The sequence below is a fragment of the Hyla sarda genome, chromosome 8, assembly GCF_029499605.1.
Source record: "Hyla sarda isolate aHylSar1 chromosome 8, aHylSar1.hap1, whole genome shotgun sequence".
In the NCBI taxonomy this organism is placed as follows: domain Eukaryota; kingdom Metazoa; phylum Chordata; class Amphibia; order Anura; family Hylidae; genus Hyla; species Hyla sarda.
The window spans coordinates 130,631,451-130,653,832 of record NC_079196.1 but is presented as its reverse complement, the minus strand read 5'-3'; the positions used below and the strand labels follow the sequence as shown (position 1 = coordinate 130,653,832).

At 43.6% G+C, this 22,382-nt stretch overlaps 1 protein-coding gene and 1 long non-coding RNA gene across 6 annotated transcripts in view; one reads left to right on the top strand and one right to left on the bottom strand.

Annotated features, from left to right (window-relative positions):
* Positions 1-13,430: 13,430 nt before the first annotated feature.
* On the bottom strand, positions 13,431-18,096 carry LOC130284829 (uncharacterized). The gene is made up of 4 exons (XR_008847154.1): positions 17,957-18,096; positions 15,394-15,471; positions 15,170-15,237; positions 13,431-13,846 (listed from the first exon to the last, which is right to left on the bottom strand). It is a non-coding gene; the product is annotated as an uncharacterized LOC130284829 (long non-coding RNA).
* Positions 18,097-18,214: 118 nt separating this feature from the next.
* The window catches only part of LOC130284827 (asparagine synthetase domain-containing protein 1-like), a 97,801-nt gene continuing 93,633 nt past the window's right edge, over positions 18,215-22,382 (top strand). The window contains exons 1-2 of one of the 5 annotated variants that reach the window (XM_056535664.1): positions 18,215-18,318; positions 18,597-18,674. In XM_056535664.1, coding sequence (XP_056391639.1) covers positions 18,606-18,674 — 69 coding nt within the window. In that variant the 5' untranslated portion in view covers positions 18,215-18,318; positions 18,597-18,605. Of the gene's footprint in view, positions 18,319-18,375; positions 18,514-18,591; positions 18,675-22,382 lie in introns of those variants that run through there. The other 4 variants (XM_056535663.1, XM_056535662.1, XM_056535660.1 and 1 more) reach the window with 4 other exon arrangements.

Below are 22,382 nucleotides of genomic sequence, written 5' to 3'. Positions count from 1 at the left end.
ATATAAATATATTAGTATTAGTATATATTGATCGGCAGTCATAATCATTTTAGTCACCTTGACAATAGCAGCCGGGACCTGCCGTGTATAATGCAAGCACTGGTCCGGTGCTCATGTCATGTACAGGACGTAAATGGTACATTTACGTCCTATGCTCTTAAGGTGGTAAAACCCTGCTGTAAAAACATCTGTTACTACCAGCCAGGTCTGGGCCCCCCGGCTGGAAAAATTATTTAAAAAAAATATATTTTTTGAACCTGTAACTTCCAGACAGGCCTAGGCTGTGTCTGTTTGACACACATGCTACATCTTTCTTGCTGTCAAACATTCCTGGATTGTACTTGCTTGGGTCAAAGTGTGAAGTGAACATCTGTTACTTCCAGCCAGGTCTGGTTCACCTGTCTGGCAAAATTGTAAAAAAATTTCCTGACCGTTACTTCCAGCTGGGCCTGGTCTGCCTGGCTTGGACAAAATTGTCAACAAAAATTCTGTAATTCTGCCAATTCTGTAGTTACTCCCAAAAAGTGATAATATTTTGTACAGCTGGAGAAATCCGTGCCATCTTCTTCACTTAACAGACTAAAAATCTGTAGCTACTTCCAAAAAGGCATGCTTTTTAGAGCAGCTGAAAAAAGGCACTGTGTCTTCCAATAACTCTGTGTGCATTTTAACACTGGCAGGCATCTAAAGTCAACCAGAGATACTTTATGCCCCTTTAATTTAGTGTGAATAAGCCTAAAAGAAATGTCAGCGCATTAATGAAGCTGTTAGTTACCATTGGTTACCACATGTCACCATAACAGCCTTAAAACCACTTTAAAACAAATATATATCATGTGTTAGACAGGCTTTAGAGCTGTTTAGAGGCAGTGTTAGAAACGTGTTTGGGGGCTTATTTAATTGCCAGTTCGGGTTGAACGGAGTTGAATCAAATTAATAATTGTTAAACAGTTTGGCGCAGCCAGCAAACGAAAAGTTCGCTCATCTCTAGTCTTTACCTACCTGACATTATATCTGAGGCATACTCCCCTTTCACTCCGCTCTCTTTATAAACTTCCTTGCCTAAAACTGTAAAATTCTTTCCCTGGTCCAGGCAAATGTCGTTTACGAATTCTTGGAAGACAGCGGGAGCGTTGCAGAGACCAAAAGGCATTACAAGATACCCAAAATGGCAGCCCCAGTGTTAAAGGCTGTCTTCCATTCATCGCCTTCATAAATTCAAAGACTGTATGCTCCCCTCAGATCCAACTTAGAGAAGATCCTGGCTCCCCGTAAACGATCAAAAAGTTTTGAAATCAAAGGCAAAGGATAGTGATTTTTTATCGTTATCTTGTTTAAACCCCGACAGTCAATAGAGGGACGCAGAGATCCATCCTTTTTACCTACAAAGAAGAATCAAGCCCGGGCTGGATGAAACCTTTTTGTAGGTTTTCTTGTATATATTTAGCCACAGCTTGCGTCTCAGGTACAGACAGTGGGTAAATTCTTCCCCGGGGGGGGGGGGGCGGGGGATTAGTGCCAGGGTGAAGATCAATAGGGCAATAATGGGACAATGTGGTGGAAGAGTCTCTGCCTGTTTCTCACAGAACACATCAGATTAGTTTCAATAAGGGAGAGGTAGGCCCGACTTAAGAGGAGAAAATAGGACCGTCTTAGGCTGGGTGGACTCCAGTCTATAACAGAAAGTTCCCCAACGAGAAACCTCTCCAGTGTTCCAGTCGAGTTGCGGAGAGTGATGCTGAAGCCAAGCAAGTCTTAGAAGTTCAGAAGTACAATGAGGAAGCACAAAGAACTCTATCTTCTCCTTATGTAAAACTCCGACCTGCATGGTGAGAGGTTCGGTGAAGGACAGAACCATACCATTAAGGTTCTCTCCATTGACAGAAGAAATATATAAAGGCTTGATTAGCCGAGACACAAGGAGATTATGCTTTTGGACCAAGGAAGCATCAATAAAATTTCCTGCGGAACCAGAATCCAAGAAGGCAGAAGCGGAGAATGAGGTCTTCTTGGAGGTATAGACTAGAACAGGCATGGTCAAATGTGGAGAGGTACTATTCACACCCAGGGACACCTCTCCTACGTACCTTAGGTGCGAGCATTTCCCAAACTCTGCAGACGTATTGGACAATCCTTAAGGAAGTGCTCCGAACTGGCACATTAGAGACACAAATTCTCCTCACGTCGACGAGACCTCTACTGTGAAGACAATCTGGTCTGATCCACCTGCATAAGCTCCTCCCCTGGTGGCATAGGAGAAGAATGAAGTGGACACTGGAACACAGGTGCCAGGCAAGGGAACCGACGTGTACGGACAGATTCTCTTTCATGGTGAAGCTCTTCCTGTCTCTCAGAAAATCGGACGTCTGTTCGAGTGGCCAAGTTGATTAGATCACTCAAGAAAGTCGTCAGGTCTCGTGCAGCAAGGGCATCCTTGATTCTACTAGAAAGTCCTTGTTACGCCAAGCGCTCCGGGTCCCCGCTCCTCCCCGGAGCGCTCACGGCGTTCTCCTGTTCGCAGCGCCCCGGTCAGACCCACTGACCGGGTGCGCTGCGATAATGTCCCCAGCCAGGATGCGATTCGCGATGCGGGACGCGCCCGCTCGCGGTGCACATCCCGACCCGCTTACCAGACTCGTTCCCCGTCTGTGCTGTCCCGGCGCGCGCGGCCCCGTTCCCTAGGGCGCGCACGCGCCGGGTCTTTGCAATTTAAAGGGCCGGTGCGCCACTGATTGGCGCATGGGTTTTAATTAGTGTCTTCACCTGTGCACTTCCCTATAATACCTCACTTCCCCTGCACTTCCTTGCCGGATCTTGTTGCCATTGTGCCAGTGAAAGCGTTTCCTTGTGTGTTCCTAGCCTGTGTTCCAGACCTCTTGCCATTGCCCCTGACTACGATCCTTGCTGCCTGCCCTGACCTTCTGCTACGTCCGACCCTGCTCTTGTCTAATCCCTTGTACCGCGCCTATCTCAGCAGTCAGAGAGGTTGAGCCGTTGCCGATGGATACGACCTGGTTGCTACAGCCGCTGCAAGTCCATCCCGCTTTGCGGCGGGCTCTGGTGAAAACCAGTAGCAACTTAGAACCGGTCCACCGACAAGGTCCACGCCAATCCCTCTCTGACACAGAGGATCCACCTCCAGCCTGCCGAATCCTGACAGTCCTTTTTTGAAGGTAGCGCACAATGCCTCATCATTCCAGGCCAGTTCGGATGCCAGGATGCGGAATTGTACCACGTAATCCCCTACAGAAGAGTTCCCTTGACAGAGATTACACAGGGCTGTATCAGACCAATTCTTCAAAGACATTGCGGAATTCTGCGAGGAAGGACTGGAGGTTAGCAGACACCGGATCATTACGGTTCCAGAGAGGAATAGTCCAGGCCAGAGCTTTGCCAGACAGAAGACTGATGATGAACGCCACTTTAGCACGTTCCGTAGGGAACTTTTTCAGCCAAGAGTTCCAGATTTATAGAGCACTGAGTGACAAAACCTCTACACAACTTTGGATCTTCATCATACTTGGAGAGCAAAGATGAACGAATCTTGGAGCCACCAGATGCTACTGGAGCAGCTGACAAAGAAGGTTCCGCTGGAGCTGGTTGTGGTGGTTGTGAGGTGAGAAACTGCTGCATCAGTGCGGTAAGCAGAGACCACTGCTCTACTTGCTGCTCAATCTGCGCGGAATGCTGTGCGACAATAGCCGAGAGATCAGAAACAATGGGCAAAGGTACCTTGGTGGGATCCATGGCCGGATCTTACTGTAACGGCTATGGTAGGTGGATCCACTGACTTGTTGAGGAAGATGGTTTGGCCCATACCAGGGAGCGGAGTCTAAGGTGCTGCTGGTTTTCACCAGAGCCCGCTGCGGGATGGACTTGCTGCAGCAGGCGGCACCAAGGTCGCTACCCCTGATACTACTCATCCCCACAGGCAGCCGAGGTATAATGTGGAACAGGTAGGATGAGACTCAGACATAGTCAGGACTGGCAGGAGGTCAGGACAGGTGGCAATACAGCAAGGTCATGCCCTTACTAAGGACCTGTAACGGTCCGAAACGCGTCGGCTCCTGCCTGATGCAAGTTTGTATCCGCTGATCCTACAATAAAGTACCTGTTTTACCGCACTTGGTGCTGGACATTCCTTTGTTATACAGCAAGGTCAGGTCACAAAGTAGGAGGTCAGAAGGCAGGTGGCACAGGAGCAAGGTCAGGTATACGTAGCAGGAGATCAGATACACAGCAAGACTAGACACAAAATAAACTTTCTCTTGGCAACTAGGGCACATAAATCCGGCAGCGAGCCGCAGGAAGTGCCGGAACTAAATAGGGACTGATTCTGCAAAGCACCAATTATTGGTGCACTGGCCCTAGGAGGTGGGGAAGCGCATGCAGACAGGAAAGAACAGGAGGAGAACAGAGCGGGGCTCGCAAGCGAGCGTGCCCCGTACCTGAGCACAGGACATAACCGGAGAAGGCAGGGCAGGTGAGCGGCAGTCCAGGGTTCGCATGGGGGTGCATCCCGCAATGCGAACCTCGGCACTGCCAGGGACAGGGGGAGACATGACAGACAGCAACAAATCTATGGCTCTTATGATTTTCCATAGTGTAAATATTTCTTTTAGCTTTATGGCTAAGATATTTTCTTTAGGTGGTTATTGTTGCCCTAAGAAATATATTTTCTATTGCCTCTGGAACTGCCCCAACATTTAGGAGATGTGGAATTTACTGTCCCATTATCCTGAGTACACTGACCACTCATGACCCTAGAGTGCTCTCTTTTTATCAATGGCATCACTGGGAGGGGGTAGATGGAGTCATGCCTAGCCTCCAACATCTTGCTTTGCCCCCCCCCCCCCCCCCACTAAAAATAATATAGAGGTCTCCTTGCCACTACACTATATACAGCTGTAGCTGCAGTGATGGGTCATACAGACCCAGTGATGCGGCGTTCCCAGCCTGCTGCGTCATGGCTGTCAGGAGAAACATGTTAGGAGAACAGGATGGTGGGGGCACAGAATCACTGCATGCACCATAAACCTGAAAAAGATTAATAAAAAGTGAAAAAAGTAAGCCCTCATAAATTCCCATACATGGAAAACTAAAAAGAGTTGTACAAAAAAAGTTAGGGCTTTTTAAAAGTAGTAAAATAAAACTAATCCTATGAGTAAAAAATTTGCAGTTCTTTTTCCACAAATTACTCATTTTACCACAAAATCTACAGTGAAACCAAACTACAGTTATGTCATTAAAAAGAATCATTGGTGGCACAAAAAAAGCCTTCATATTGGTCTGTAGTTAGAAAATTGAAAGCTTTATGGCTATTAAACGTAAGGAGGAAAAAACAAAAGTGTAAAAAAAAAAAAAACAATGTCTTTATGGGGTTAAGGATGTATAGCGCGGGCTCCTGACTTTAGCCCATGCCATACTTGGAAGCCTCCTGCTGATTTCAGTAGCTCTAATAATCAGCATACAGCGGTCGATGTGCTTGGCTATTAACCATATATATGCCAGAGTCTAAATTAACAGTGGCATCTAAATGAATGTTAGAACCTTTATTGGAGGTGCAATTGGTGTGGATCCACTGTTCTAGCAGGCAGGGGGCTTACCTCTCCTTCCAACGCCAGCAGGGCCGGCGCTAGCCTAACCTTTGAGGGCAAAATGGGGACCTAAAACTACCTATGGGGGCCTAAAATTATTTATGGGGCACAAAGTGGGCACTATGTATAGGGGCAATACACATAGGAGGGAGAGTTATCAAAACCGGTCTAGAGGAAAAGTTACTGAGTTGCCCATAGCAACCAATGAGATTGCTTCTTTCATTTCTGAAAATGCCTCTGAAAAATTAAAGAAGCAATCTAATTGGTTGCTATGGGCAACTTAGCAACTAAAGATCTGGGCATTTTATGTCTGGCTGCTCTGGTTCTGTGGAGATGAGTTTGGAATGAAGAAGCCTTCATGATGCCCTAACCTATCTGCCTGCACACCTACCTGCTCTATCTACTTACTGGCATTATCTACCTTCCTCCTCACATTATGTGGGCAAGTGCCCTACTTCTGACCCATGGAGTGGTACCCTAAAAGCAGTTAACTCCCACAGGGTACAGAATTGACTGTGCCACACATGTACAGGTATGAAAGAAAAAAAAAACAACAAATGGAAATCTAGCCACCTACTAATAGACTAATAGAGTTTAAAAAAATTGTCTGAACTACTAAAATTAAACAAAATGTAACTTCATGGAAAATGGCGTAAATGTAAAAAACATACCAACTCCAGATGGAAAATGGCGTAAATGTAAACAACATACCAACCCCAGAATTGCGGCTATATGACCACATCATTTCCCAGAAGAAAATAGAGTAAAAATCCATCAAAAAGGGAAATCAATACAAAGTGATTCCCATAAAATGTGCAGAAAATGACAATTCAAAACATGACAGAAACTATACAAATTTGTCAAACTATACAAATCATGATAAGATGTTAGTTTGACCATACGGTAAACAGCGTAAAAGATTTGCCCTTCCCCCCAAAAATTAGCAAAATTACCTTTTTTATTTTTTAATTTTCACCTCACCAATTTTTTTTTTCCGGTTTCGGAGCATATGTTATGGAAAAATTTAAGAAGTTACTACAAAGTAAAATTTGTCCAACAAAAAGCAAGTCCTTATGTGGATGTGCATATGGAAAAATAAAAAGTTATGGCTATTAAATGGTACCTGTCATTTGTTAAAAAAAACAACATCATATGAAAAAAAAAAAAACACGAAAATCACAGTATTCGGGGTGTGACGATCCGTCTTGGGGATTAGCTCTGGGATCGTCCTTGACCACGCCACAGGATGCGTTTCTCCTCAATAAACCAGCAAACAAACGCTTATAATGCAAATCTGGCACCTTGCCAGTTTTATTAGACAGGTTGCAGGGTAAGAAATGAACAAAAAGCAGGAACAAAACAAAATCCTAGACCGTCTGGTCACTGACTAAACAGATCAGCTTGTCCTGACTAACAACCGCTGAGCTTCCCTCAGTCGGTTAAACATATGTCCCCCCTGCAACCTTCTACTCACAATGTCACTCTCTTTGAGTCACTCAGCTCGGGCTGTGTACTCCTCAGCAGCCTCTGTCTCTTCCCTACAGCCCACATGCTGTCTCCTAGGAAGAGTCCCAACTATTCTGATCCTTTTCCTTTTAAACACACACTTTCCCTTCCTGATACCTCATTAATCAGGCCACAGGTGGAGAATTCTGCAGAGATAGCAAGGGAAATACACCCTTTCCTTGCCACACTGCCACATATCCCCCCCCTCTGCTCAGACCACCGGGAAGGAGCACTTGTATTCAAAAGGCAGAGTCCAACTGCCTTTCCTTTTCCTTGAACAACTACGTCCAACAGATTTTGAGGCACTTGGCTTCCTTCATCAGTAGATTTTATCTCCACCACTTCAATGGTGCACCCTTCTTTCATTCGCACTTTCATCAGCCACCGAGCACAAGACTTTTGGTCACCTTTGACAAATTCCTTGTAAAAAGCTCCATTCATGTCACACCTTTCCAACACCAGGTTCTTCATCTTGGTCTGTGCAGTGCTCTGGACTCTAGGTGCGGACAAGGCAGATGCTCTAGGCCATTGTCTTTTTCTGTCACTGGTATGACCATTGCACGAACTTTGCTGGTGGCCAACCGAGCCTGTATCACCCATTTGCAGGTCTTCCAAGTCATCCTCCACAATTTCAGGAGGCTTCCCTTTAATGCACCTGTCCCTCTTCTCCTTGAGACGGACTCTTCTCCAAATTCTACTTCTGCGGACTTTCTTCCAGTGTTTTCTAATCCAGTGCCTCTCAGGGTTTCCACCACGACCCAGTCTTCTATCACAGTGACCTCTTTTTAAGGACTCTGCTTTCTTATTAGCCCTTTCTTTAGGGACACAGACTTTCACAGGCTCATTTTTAGGCTGAGAACTCTTGGCTCCTTTAGCCAGTTTTTCACCTGCACCTTCAGATGTGTCACTGACTTTACTTGCAGCTTCTGCAGTTATCTCTGGTTTAACTTCTACCTCAGAGAACTTCTCTTCCTCAGAATTTTCACCATGCAATGTTAATATCTCTGCAGCTTCAGAGGACTTCCCATATGGTTTCACCTCAGTCTCAGCTTCAGAGGACTTCCCATATGGTTTCACCTCAGTATCAGCTTCAGAGGACCTTTCATATGGTTCTTCTCATGGTCTTCAGACTCTACTGTTTCTTGCGTCCATTGTTCAGACTCCGCCTTTTTTAGAGAAAGCATCCCTGTCTCCAGTAGCTTTTGCCTCACAAGCAGTTTTTCTTCTTTTACACGGACCGCTGTGGCTTTGGCCTCAATTTCCATCTGAGACACTTTTAACCTCTCGTTAGCCAGTTCTGCTATAACTTGGTCACGGCTTTCTTTTAGGACCTTCATGTCCCCTTCCAGCTTTAAACATTTCTGCTGCTCACTCTTGAGCTTAGCAGAGTTCTTCTTCTCACTTTCCAGCAATTCTGTCAAGTTTTTGACAGTATCCTCCAGGGACAGCAGTTGTTCTCTCATCTGCTCATTGTCTTTATTCAGTTGCACCATCTTGGACACTTTCTGCTCATAGACTTTTAGCTGAGCCTCTTGTTCAGAGAGCTGAGTACCCAGTGAATCCAAGGCAGCTGCGCGAGACTTAATATGCGTTTCGTTCTGCGCCTCCAGGCTCTGCACCTTATGAGCCATTACCACTTTCTCCTTCTCCAGCTCTTCCATGGCTACCAACCTAGCCTTGTGATCACTTTGTAGAGCCAGATATGCCCCACACAGGACATTCACTTCTTCATCCTTGAATGAGATCTGCTTGGCCAGAATCTCCAATTCTCTCTCCTTGCTGGTCATAAGACCCTGGGAGCGGGACAGTTCATCCTGCAGAGCCGCAAACTCACTTTTGTGGCGCTCCATATCTTTCTGCAGCTGAAGCGTTGCTTCCTGCTCTTTATTCAAGTCTGCAAGCATTTTTTCTTTCTCCTCTGTCAGGTGATGAACCACTTCTTCCTTTTGAGACAATTTAGCAGAAACCATCTGTAAGGTTTCTTCAAGGTTCTGGATCTGCTCCCTTTTTTTACCAAGACCAGCGCGTTTTTTCCGAGATTTCTTACTTACAGCGGTCTCCTTACTCTCGCTGCTGGACCTTGTGACATTCTCTTTTCCTCTGACAGTCACCTGTGCTTGGCCTGTCTCTTCCTTCAAGCCAACTCGTTCAGACTCTTTTCCACCTTTAGGAGTAGTCTCCCCCTTTTCAAGGGTCTTGGCCACTTGGGCTTCAGGGTAGTTCCTGGACAGTCTCTCTGGACTGTCTCTCTGCTCATTGGCAGACTTCTCTTTCACTTCAACACTGTCTCTCTGCTGCCCAGCAGAAAGGTCTAGGGCTCCTGGGTCTGCAACAACATCTGGTCCAGTGGTTCGACCTTCCTGGTCACGATCCATCTCTGGTCCAGACATCACATCTCCTTCACTCAGGACTCTGTCTGTGACAGTAAGCGCAGCACCCAGCTCCACATGTACTCTCTTCAGTACTTCTGCATTATCCACAGACATCTCTGTAGCTTCTTTTCCAGTCACCTCTTCCAGATGACCGCGCAACTCTAGCCCCACCTTTGGCTCATCTTCAGCTGGCGGATGGAACCCATGTTCCTGTACCTGATCCGTTTCTGGTTTCACTGAAGATTCTGTTACAGTCAGAGGCACACTTGTCACTTGAGTCACTGGATCCTCTTGGACTTGACTCACGGTCTGGTCTTCAGCTCCCCCAGCAGTCTGGCAGACCCCTATCTGACCTACATCTAGTGACTGCTGACACTCCCCGTCCTCAGCCTCTGCTGAGTAACTCTCCACTAGTGTGTGATGCAAGTCAGGTGTTGTGAGCCTATCAGGTGTTCCTGCTCTAGTCACCTGACTATCTTCCCATAATTGCTGAAAAAATTGAAAATCCGTCCCCAGTACTACATCATACTCCAAGGAGGGCTCTATTGCAACCTTGTGACCTATAGTACCATAGGGAGTAGAAATACAGACATTAACCGTTTTATAACCCCAAATACCAGCCTGCATAGACACTATAGCGGGGTCTGGCTTTCTCCTGCTGGACTTTACCAGACTTATTACACATCTAGGGTCTAACTAAACCATCATCTTTTTACCTTCTATTGCCAGCTCACACGAGTTTTCTTTTGTCCTGTCAGAGGTGGCAGCAGTTCTCTTTACATTTGAACACAACATAAGTTTTTCAACAAAAACATTATCAGATTGCACATGTTCAAAATTTACAGGACAGTTCATAGCACTAGGACCTAACTCAGGCAAAGTGTGTTTTAATACATTTTCTCCCAGTCCTGCATTTAACATTTTCTGTTCACCAGATTTTTTCAATCCGATCTGCACAGTGTGAACAGTCTCATCAGTCTTCATGAGGGGTTCCCCACCCTCACATGATTGTGCAACTGGACATAGGTTGGTACCACCTTGAACACTGTTCACACAGTCAACTAGGGAAACACCACCCTCCGACTCAGCATTTTTATGCACAGTCCCATCATTCTTATGTACAGTCTCATAGTCACTAAACATGGCCCCCATAACCCCTGGAACAGTCTTACCAGAATCTCTTGCCGTCCAATCAGTTAAGGGCTGGTGCTGGACACCTCTCACCAGCTTCTCTGCTGCAGAACATGGCTCCACTTGCTCTTTAAGTAGCTCTGCAACCTTAAACCCAGCATCACTGTTAGGCTGCAGTGCACACTGTAGTCTTGCAGCGCGGCTTACTCCCACTTTAGTCAGGATCTCTGTCTTGACTTTCTCATAGTCCCGTAAGATCTTTGGATCCAGTTCACAATGAACTTTTTGGGCATCTCCTCCAATGAATCCAAACACCAAGTTTCCCCAGTGTGTCTTGGGCCATGCCTCATGTGTAGCAATCCTTTCAAACTCTGCAAAGCTTGCTTCCTCCTGCGCTGCAGCCGTCTGCAACAAAGCACTTATCAGGACATCCATCTTGCAACACTTCAAACCTTGCAAACACAGTACAGACCTCTGCCGAAATGTCAGCCGCTTGCCAACAAAATTTTTCCGTTGCCCCTAGCAACGCCTTTATACACAGTCTCAAAACGTAATCTGCACTCTGCAGGTGGCCCGTCCACCTGTCTCCTTACTTGAGAAAGAGCGCCCACTCGCTTGATGCGATCTGTTGCCCCTAGCAACAACTTCACCACAGGCGCAGTCCTGCTCTTGGCAACAACTTCACTGCAACTCGACCACTGGTTGCTCCTAGCAACGTGTTTGCCCACATCCTCCACCAAAATGTGACGATCCGTCTTGGGGATTAGCTCTGGGATCGTCCTTGACCACGCCACAGGATGCGTTTCTCCTCAATAAACCAGCAAACAAACGCTTATAATGCAAATCTGGCACCTTGCCAGTTTTATTAGACAGGTTGCAGGGTAAGAAATGAACAAAAAGCAGGAACAAAACAAAATCCTAGACCGTCTGGTCACTGACTAAACAGATCAGCTTGTCCTGACTAACAACCGCTGAGCTTCCCTCAGTCGGTTAAACATATGTCCCCCTGCAACCTTCTACTCACAATGTCACTCTCTTTGAGCCACTCAGCTCGGGCTGTGTACTCCTCAGCAGCCTCTGTCTCTTCCCTACAGCCCACATGCTGTCTCCTAGGAAGAGCCCCAACTATTCTGATCCTTTTCCTTTTAAACACACACTTTCCCTTCCTGATACCTCATTAATCAGGCCACAGGTGGAGCATTCTGCAGAGATAGCAAGGGAAATACACCCTTTCCTTGCCACACTGCCACAGGGGTTATATAAATCCATAATTTTACACATACAATGAATCAATAAATGAATAACAGATATTGACAGGGATTAAAAATGCTTGCACAAAAAAAATTATAGGAATTTCTAAAATAATGGGTATTTCATTTCATTAGTAAATAAACACTGGGTCTTATTCACAGCTTGTGGAATGGATATGTCATGAACTAACTGAGAGTGCCGGCAACCTAAAAGTGCTGACAGTCAGCCATATCGCTACAGAACCAAACAGGTTCAGCAGGATATGGGAGACCATCCATGGGAATCTGGATTCGGTCTTAAAGGGGTACTCTGGTGGTCAACGTGTTTTTCCGTTTTTTACTTACCCTATTTGTTTTGTTTCATTTCTATTCTTGTTGTTTAGGCAACTCTATTTCCGTTCTTTGTTGTCTTTTTAACCCCCACTTTGTTTTCCTATCTTTGCTTCTATTTCCTGTTTCTTGCTGTGCTGAAAACTACAAATCCCAGCATGCCACATGCCTTGCTGGTTTGGTGGTGGCTCCTTTTTTTTTTTTGTTCCGCCCTTTACCCATCCTACTATTTTACCGGGTTGGCCCCCTCATACACAGCACACTAATATAAATCAGCTTTGGTTGGGATACACTGTGATATACACACACAAAAGGGACTACAACTAACAGCATGTGTCATTCAGGAGTCTTCAGTCTGTGGTATAACACCAGCATGCTGCCTCTGTAGTCTCCTGGGGGGTTGTAGTTCACCACACCTCTGTAGGGCATACACCAGTGTTTCCCAACCAGGGTGCCTCCAGGTGTTGCAAAACTACAACTCCCAGCATGTCCTGACAGCCTTTGGGCATGCTAGGAGTTGTAGTTTTGTAACAGCTGGAGGCACACTGGTTGGGAAACACTGGTGTAACATGATGTGTATGCTGAATAGGCTAGAACAGTGTTTCCCAACCAGTGTGCCTCCAGCTTATGCAAATCTACAACTCCTTGCATGCCCAAAGTATGTCAGGGCATGCCGGTAGTTGTAGTTTTGCAACAGCTGGAGGCACACTGGTTTGTAAACACTAGCATACACACACACAACAGGAACTACAACTCCCAGCATGTGTCATTCAGGAGTCCCCCCTCCCCCTTCACATATAGAGATCATTCCCAGTATGAGATTTATTCCCCTGCAGTCCATACATCCCCAGCCCGTGCACCTTGTCATCCTCCTCTTCAGATAACACACTTATCTTATCTGTGTTCCTTCTCCTGTGCAGACCTGCATCCTTAGAATACAGCGTCGGGGGAGGAGCTGTGTACTCAGCTGGATGAGATTAGGGGGGCGTGGCTTATTTATCTCATGCAGACAGAAAGAAAAAAAAAGCTATGACATGTTGTCCACCTCAGACTCAGGACATGGCCGACTGTGGACAACAGTAAAAGAAAACACCCTGAACTACAGAACTTCCTGCCCAACAAACAGGTAAGAAAAACACACACATGCTGCCAAAACATATAACACATGTATATTGCAAAAGAACTAAACTTACAAAGAAGATGCCATATAGTAAAAAAAAATTAACCACCGGAGTACCCCTTTAAGAAAATAATTTATATGGGATGATTTTCTAGCATAATGTTGAAAATGGTTATTAATTTTTCTTATTATGTTAGTAGATTCATACAAAGGATAAGTTCTATTAATAGCATTGTTGAAAATATTTTAGATATGTATATGTAACTATTCCGAGGGTATCCAGTTAAATCTATCTACCTCTTCTAGTATCTCTTGAAGCTTATTATAAAGCATAATAATATGTAACCTCTAATTACTGTAGTGGGTGATTTGAGATGTTAATTGTCGGATATCTTCCTATTTTTGGTATCTCTTCACCACTTCAGGGAATTCACTGATTTGTGTTCCTGAACTGTTCGAGACTGGAAATAAAGGGAACAGCCAAACGGTATTTCACGAGTGAATCATTAATGTTGGAAACTGTTCTTGAACTGTTCAAAGCTGAAAATAAGGGAAATAGCAAGATGGTATTCCACGAGTGAGTCATTATTGTTGGAAACTGAACTACATCACACATGATGGATAATGCGACATTACTTATCAGATCAATTCGGTCGCTTCATTCAAACAATACAGCTGTAGTGATTGTAGGCAGTAGATCCAATACTTTTCCTTCTTCACAAGAGCTTCAAAGCGGTTCTAGACATATTCAGGAATGTAATTTATTGGCATGATGGAGAGCAGATTTTCTATCCCTTTATGTTTGGTGGTCACGTGTTGGGACAGACCCCGCATTACAACGAGAAATTTTATCTCTACTGGATGAAGGTTAATCCCAGAATGTAATTACCAAAAAAGAAAAAAGTTTCTCATTGATCCAAAATCCATCCACTCCCTTCCATTATCACCTGCCGAAGGTGCATAAAGACCAAAAATGCCCCTCACCAGACCGATCATTTCGGGAGTCAACAGTGCAAAAAGTAATATTTCCCAATACTTAGACTTAATACTGCAAAATTATGTTCAAATCTTACCCAGTTATCTGAAGAACACAGATCAATTAATAACAATATTGAAAGATTTTAAATGGGAGAAAGCCATGCTTCTCATAACAATGGATGTATCAGCATTTTATACAAACATTAAACATGATCTAGGACTAAAAAGCACCTTATCTTTTTTAGAAGCTGACCCCAGAATGACTTTTCTAATGAGGTGTTTGAGACTTAATTTAGATTTTTTTTATTTTTATTTTTTTTACATATGATGGGGTGACCGTGCAACGAACAAGAGGGACTGCGATGGGGACAAGAGTCGCTCCCCCCTATGCGAAACTATTTATGGGACGATTTGAGGTGAAATTTATAGTTAATAACATAATTTTCCAGGAGCACGCGGTGGTCTATAAATAAAACAGGTCTATACATAGACGACCTGTTCGTGCTCTGGAAAGGAACCATAGAACAAATTCAAACAGTAATACGGGAAATCAATGCAAATGACTGGGGAATTACTCTTATTCCCAACATGTCAGAGGCCGCAATAGAGTTCCTTGATCTACTAATTTCCCATCATGATAATAAAATAATAACATCTAAAAAAAATTAAACTGTTGATTCTAACAGTTATGTTCCATTTTCAAGTGGCCATTTTCACAAGTGGAAGGAGAATATTCCCAATGGCCAATTCCCAACGGGTTAGGAAGAACTGTACCAATGAGAATACCTTTTCAATACAAGCCAAAATTTGGAAAAACCGCTTTTCGGCCAAGGGGTATCCCAGAACCCTAGTGGAGAATGTCTACCAGAGAGCGAGAGTACTCACCCAGGATGAATGTCTGTCATCTATTTTGGGATCCAGCTCTTCATTTGGTCATGTTGAAAGTACAATGCCTGAAAAAGAAAAACAGAAAGAAACAAGTGAGAATGAAGGAGCAACTATCATCAGATAAGTATAACACTAATTTTATTACGACCTACTCGATGAGACACCAAAGTATCAAAAACATCTTAAATAAACATTGGAATCTCTTGAAATGTGATCCGTACTTGAAAGATCTAGTACCCTCCAAACTGAAATTGACATTCAGTAGAGTACCATCTTGAAGGAATATTGTTGCACCGAGTCTGTTAAAAAAGACAAAGAACAGAGAAATCAGAATCAGCATCACACTCACAAAAGGCATCTATAGGTGTCAAAAGACGAGATGTCTCTGCTGTACAGTTATCAAAGATGGTAGCTTATATTTCTCCAGGATGCATGCAGGTGAAATATTCCTTGTTAAATTCCACATGATCTGCCAATCCAGATTTGTAATATACCTGTTCAATCGCTGTTGTGGGAAACAATATGTAGGACGGACCTCCCAACAACTACATCAAAGGCTAAATCAGCATAGAATATATTCGCGAATATTCGCATATTCGTAATATTTTAGTTTTAGTTTTGCATATGCAAAAATTTGCGTATGCGAACATTAATACATGCGAAAATTAGCATATACAAGAATTCGCATATACGAAAATTAACATATGCTAATTTTCGCATAGGTGAAAATTCGCACACCAGTCTCACACAGTAGTATTAGAGCCTTCTTTACACCACACAAGCTGGAAGCAGAGAGGGATGATCACTGTGATGTGTGCTGTGATAAAAAAAATAAAAAACGAATATTCGTAATTACGAATATATAGTGCTATATTCGCGAATATGCGATATTCGCGAATAAAATTTGCATTGCGAATATTCGCAAGCAACACTAGTAATCAGACCCGGAGCGAACACCCTCCGGGGACTGATTACAAACGGGGTGCCCCATGCAAGATCCCGGGGGTCCCCAGCGGCGGGACTCCAGCGATCAGGAATCTTATCCCCTTTAAGACCGAATCCCCGGAGTACCCCTTTAAGACCGAATCCAGATTCCCACATCCTGCTGAACCTGTTTGGTTCTGTAGCGATATATTTGACTGTCAGCACTTTTAGGTTGCCAGCACTCTCAGTTAGTTCATGTCATATACATTCCACAAGTTGTGAATACGATCCATTCACTAATGAAATGAAATACCCATTATTTTAGAAATGTCTATAATTTTTATTGCGCAAGCAATTTTAAACCCTGTCTATATCTGTTATTAATTTATTGATTCATTGTATGTGTAAAATTATATATTTATATAACTCCGAATACTGTGATTTTCGTGTTTGTTTTTTTCATATATAAATGACGTTATTTCTCTGTCTCCAATCACTGAACCTGATGAAGAGGGGCTCCCGCCCCCTGAAACGCATTGTCCGTTCATCCTTGTTTTTACAATAAACAGTTTTTCTATATTCCTAAACCGTGCTCGTTCCATTTGACCAAGTGGATGACTAGCCATCCCGCGGAGAGCGCCTTAACGCACCTGCCTTTTTACCGTTGTCACGGTCATTGTAGCCTGTTTTCCCTCCTCACATTCTAAGACCCATAACTTTGTTTTCCACAGACAAAGTTGTATTAGGGGTTATTTTTTGTGGGACAAGATGTACTTTTCATATGTTTCACAGAGCCAGACAAAATATATATATGCAAGGCAAAATTGAAAAGAATTTTGTGGGGCAATAATTTCTTTGGAGTTCACAGCACGATTTTAACCTTAAAGGGGTATTCTTCCCATAGGCATCTTATCCCCTATCCAAAAGATAGAAGATAAAATGTCTGATCATGGGGGACCCCCCACAATCTCCGTGCAGCACCCGGCATTCTGTGTCGGGCTGCTTCTCCAGTCTCAGAAACCTTTGACATGTATGGAGTTTCAGGTTTCCGAGACTGAAGCAGCAGCCTGGCACAAAATGTTGGGTACTGCACCGAAGATTGCGGGGGTCCCAGCGGCAATCAAAATCCCCCCGTAATCAGACATCTTATCCCCTTTCATTTGGATAGGGAATAAGATGTCTATGGGAGGAATACCCCTTTAAGGACCAGGCCAATTTTAGTTTATGCACTTTTGCTTTTTCCTCCTCCCCTTCTAAAAATCATAACGCCTTAAATTTTCCACCTACAGATCCATATAAGAGCTTGTTTTTGCATCTCCCATTGTACTTTGTAATGACATCAATCATATAACAAAATCATTGGCAAAATTAAAATTACAGTTTCTACACAGTGCACTTTTTGGTGAAAATCTTTTCTTTATTTTGTAGGTCCATACGATTACAAGGATACCCAATTTATGTAAGTTTGATTTTATTTTACTACTTATTTACTACTTATGAAAATTATACCTACATGCACCACAATTATAACTACCTGACCCCTATAACTTTTTTAATCACTTTTATGAATTTTTTTATGCTCAATTTTGGGCTTTGGTATTTGTTTACTTGTACGCCATCGACCGTGCAATTCAAATAACATTATATTTTAATAGTTCCGTCATTTACGCACGTGGTGATATCACGTTTATTTTATTTAAAAACATAAGAAATGTGGTGATTCAAACTTTTATTAGGAGGGGCTTTTTCACATTTATTCTTTATTTATTTTTTATTTTTTTACACTATAACATGCAGCAGCATATTTTTGTGCTGTTATTTAAACACAACAATGTTGACCCCAAATGAAAGTGAACAAACCTCCAAGTTATTTGGATAATGTGGGGCGCACATTCTCATTTGCACTCTTTAGGATGCTACTGTTATATATCACCATGAGGTAAATGACGAGAGAATTGAGGAGCAGATCTTTTCACACGGGGAAAACGCAGATGAGAGACTGATGACCAAACAACCGGGTTCTTAAAAAACTGATATTCCGATCGTTCAGGATCTGACCATCGGGGGAACGATATCATCCCAACCAAGGTGTCTACAGCTGTTCAAAACTACATCTCCCAGCATACGCGGACGTCTAACTGTCCACGCATGCTGGGAGATGTAGTTTCGCAACAGCTGGAGGCACCCTGGATGTGAAACACTGCTCTATCTCGTTTTTAACGGTATGTATGTGTTTCTTCTTTGTCAGGCCATGCCGTTGCTCCAGGAGTCCAGGATATGACAGGCGGTATAGCAGGCGCCCTAATGTGTTTGTCTATAGTGAAACCGGAAGTGATTAGGACGTCCCGCCCACATGACACGTGGTTCTAGTGAGCACTACCGTACGTGTATGCGACTGGAATCATGTCGGCTTGGAGGTGGTGATCTGTTCTCTATAAACTGTGGGTCTATAGTGCAATCCTAGAGAATTGTATTTTACGCTGGCCTGGTTTCTTTATAGGTTGTGAAAATGTCTTCCGGGGAGATGGTAAACTACATAAGCTGGACAGACAAAGAGAAAGAGGAGTTTATTGCAAAGGTAAGGCTGACATGATTTTTCTGCTGTAACTATGCCAGATAGAATAAATAGGACAGCCAAGGCTTTTTGGTTGCAGTGATTGGCCAGCATCTAACTAGACATGCATTGTAGGGCGCCTCCAAAGTCTTCTTGTGTCCTAGGACTCTGGTACTAAGGCCCCACCGAAGGCTAGAAGTGGGTGGCTGCACATGCTGTGCCCCCATAACTCCGCTCTGTGCTGCTAAACTGAATGGTATTTGGTTACAATTGAAATCTACAGGGTTTATGGTAAACAGAATTGTTGGAATTCCTGTAGGTTTCCATTATAATAACCAATACCTGTAATTACCTATAACAGTGGTCTTCAACCTTATCCACATGTTGCAAAACTACAACTCCCAGCATGCCCGGACAGCTGTTGGCTGTCCGGGCATGCTGACAGTTGTAGTTTTGCAGTATCTGGAGGTCCGCAGGTTGAAGACCACTGACCTATAAGGTTCCCATTAGCAATATGCTGAAAACAAAAGTAAATGGGAGCTGTGGGGGACCAGGCCAAGCCAAATAAATATAGTGGTGGGGTTCTGTGTGTGTGTGTGTGTTTTTTTTTTTTTTTTTTTTTTTTATATAACTATTTTGCCCCTGCCCCAGATATAGATGTATATGTGTGTATGTAAATATATATATCATTTTATTTTTTTTTCTAAATAATGTTACAGTAGATGTGCCTCAAGACTTTGTGAAGCCTTAGGTGAAAGTTGAACATGGGGGGCCTTCACTGACGCTCATAATTAAGATATGAACCAGTAGGGGTAATCCCCCCTATAAGTTAGAAGCCAACAGTAGGTAGGGAATCCCCCTCCCCCCCCCCCCATCTCTAACAGAAAGAAGCCCTCAGAAGATAAGTACAGAATCCCCCCTATTAAGTAGCCCTCAGACTGCAGTGATGTCCCCCTTGACCAGTGATTACCCCAACAGATGATGTCAGTGGAGAGAAGGGTTGGGCATGTTGGCTTTTCACTTCCCAAACCTATTGGTCTTTGAGCTGGGGGATAGTGCTGTCTAGCTGCACCTCTTTCTATAAAGGAAACATGAGTGTTTGCCCGTTCCAAACGTTCATTTGTTTGGGGAGGCAGGATAGACAACAAATATTTGACCAAAAGTTATTTAAAGTGGTAGCCTTTACCAATCCCCTTTACCAAGGGGTATTTCAGGATTTTTATTTGACTATGCTACAGGGGCTGTAGAGTTAGTGTAGTTCATAATCTAGTGTCTGTACCTGTGTTTGATGACGGATTTGCAATTCTTCTGTGATTCGCCCCAATATTTATTTTTAACGTCATACAAAATTACTCAGGTCTCAGGATTTCCAAGGTTGCAGTGCGACCAAGTCATGACATCACTAGTAAAGTGTGCAAAGGGAGCCTGTCCTGCTGTAACGTAGGAATGACCCCCTGGGTGGGAGAAAGATCATTCTGCAACTAATTGTATTTTTGCAACAGCTGGATGCACCATGACTAGAAAACGCTGGTCTTTTAAATGGAAAGCAGCTAATTTGTGTTTTAATGGGCGAGGTGGTTGATGAGTAGGAGGGAGGAAAGTGACCTTACACTTACAAACAAGGAACTATGGGATGTAAGAGGACAATTTTAACCCCATAAGGAAACACGCCGTAAATGTACAGCGCTGCATAGCATCACTACGCACACAGCGCCGTACATTTACGGCGCGACTGTGGCGCGAGTGCAGTAGCTACGCTCGCTTAATTGGCGGCAGGTCCCCGGCGGCTGTCAGCATCCGCGGACCCGCCAGTAATGGCAGACATCAGCAATCGCGCTGATATCTGCCATTATCCCCACAGATGCCATGATAAATACAGATCAGAGCATCTGTGGCAGTGGAGCACTTAAAATGGCTGATCTGATGGAGGTCCACTCACCTGCCTCCGTCCGTCTCCTTGGGTCTTCTGCACTGATCTGCCTTCCAGCAGACCATAGCAGAAGATCGCTGATAATACTAATCAGTGCTATGCCCTATGCATCAAAGACGAACACAAAGGAGGTTTTTGGGAAGTGTTCCCGCACTGCCAAAATCTCCAGGTAAGCTAGAAATCACTTATCTAGGGCTGCAGCTAACTATTATTTTAATAATCGATTAGTTGTCGATTATTTTATCGATTAATCGGAAAAAATGTCAAGATGCCAAAAAAATGGGTTCAGCTGATTCTACTTGAAAAACTATGTACAATGGCCATATTAAGTTTCTAGCATGTGATGTGACCAAACAGCAGCAATTAAATTATTTTTTTTTTTTACGTTTACGCCGGTTGTTGTCATTATTAACCCCTTAAGGACGCAGGACGTAAATGTACGTCCTGGTGAGGTGGTACTTAACGCACCAGGACGTACATTTACGTCCTAAGCATAACCGCGGGCATCGGAGCGATGCCCGTGTCATGCGCGGCTGATTCCGGCTGCTGATCGCAGCCAGGGACCCGCCGGCAATGGCCGACGCCCGCGATCTCGTGGGCGTCCACCATTAACCCCTCAGGTGCCGGGATCAATACAGATCCCGGCATCTGCGGCAGTTCGCGATTTAAATGAACGATCGGATCGCCCGCAGCGCTGCTGCGGGGATCCGATCATTCATAACGCCGCACGGAGGTCCCCTCTCCTTCCTCCGTGCGGCTCCCGGCGTCTCCTGCTCTGGTCTGTGATAGAGCAGACCAGAGCAGGAGATGACCGATAATACTGATCTGTTCTATGTCCTATACATAAAACAGATCAGTATTAGCAATCATGGTATTGCTATGAATAGTCCCCTATGGGGACTATTCAAGTGTAAAAAAAAAAAATGTAAAAGTAAAAGTAAAAAAAAAGTGAAAAATCCCCTCCCCCAATAAAAAAGTAAAACGTCCGTTTTTTCCTATTTTACCCCCAAAAAGCGTAAAAAACATTTTTTATAGACATATTTGGTATCGCCGCGTGCGTAAATGTCCGAACTATTAAAATAAAATGTTAATGATCCCGTACGGTGAACGGCGTGAACGAAAAAAAATAAAAAAAGTCCAAAATTCCTACTTTTTGAATACATTTTATTAAAAAAAAAATTATAAAAAATTTATTAAGTTTTTTATATGCAAATGTGGTATCAAAAAAAAGTACAGATCATGGCGCAAAAAATGAGCCCCCATACTGCCGCTTATACGGAAAAATAAAAAAGTTAGAGCTCATCAAAATAAAGGGATTATAAACGTACTAATTTGGTTAAAAAGTTTGTGTTTTTTTTAAGCGCAACAATAATATAAAAGTATATAATAATGGGTATCATTTTAATCGTATTGACGCTCAGAATAAAGAACACACGTCATTTTTACCATAAATTGTACGGCGTGAAAACAAAACCTTCCAAAATTAGCAAAATTGCGTTTTTCGTTTTAATTTCCCCACAAAAATAGTGTTTTTTGGTTGCGCCATACATTTTATGATATAATGAGTGATGTCATTACAAAGGACAACTGGTCGCGCAAAAAACAAGCCCTCATACTAGTCTAGAGTTATGATTTTTAGAAGGCGAGGAGGAAAAAATGAAAACGTAAAAATTAAATTGTCTGAGTCCTTAAGGCCAAAATGGGCTGAGTCCTTAGGGGGTTAATAATCCTCTACAGAAACCAGCGTAAAGTTGATACTTGTAACTGTCTGAACTATTAAAAGAAAATGTTAATGATTCACT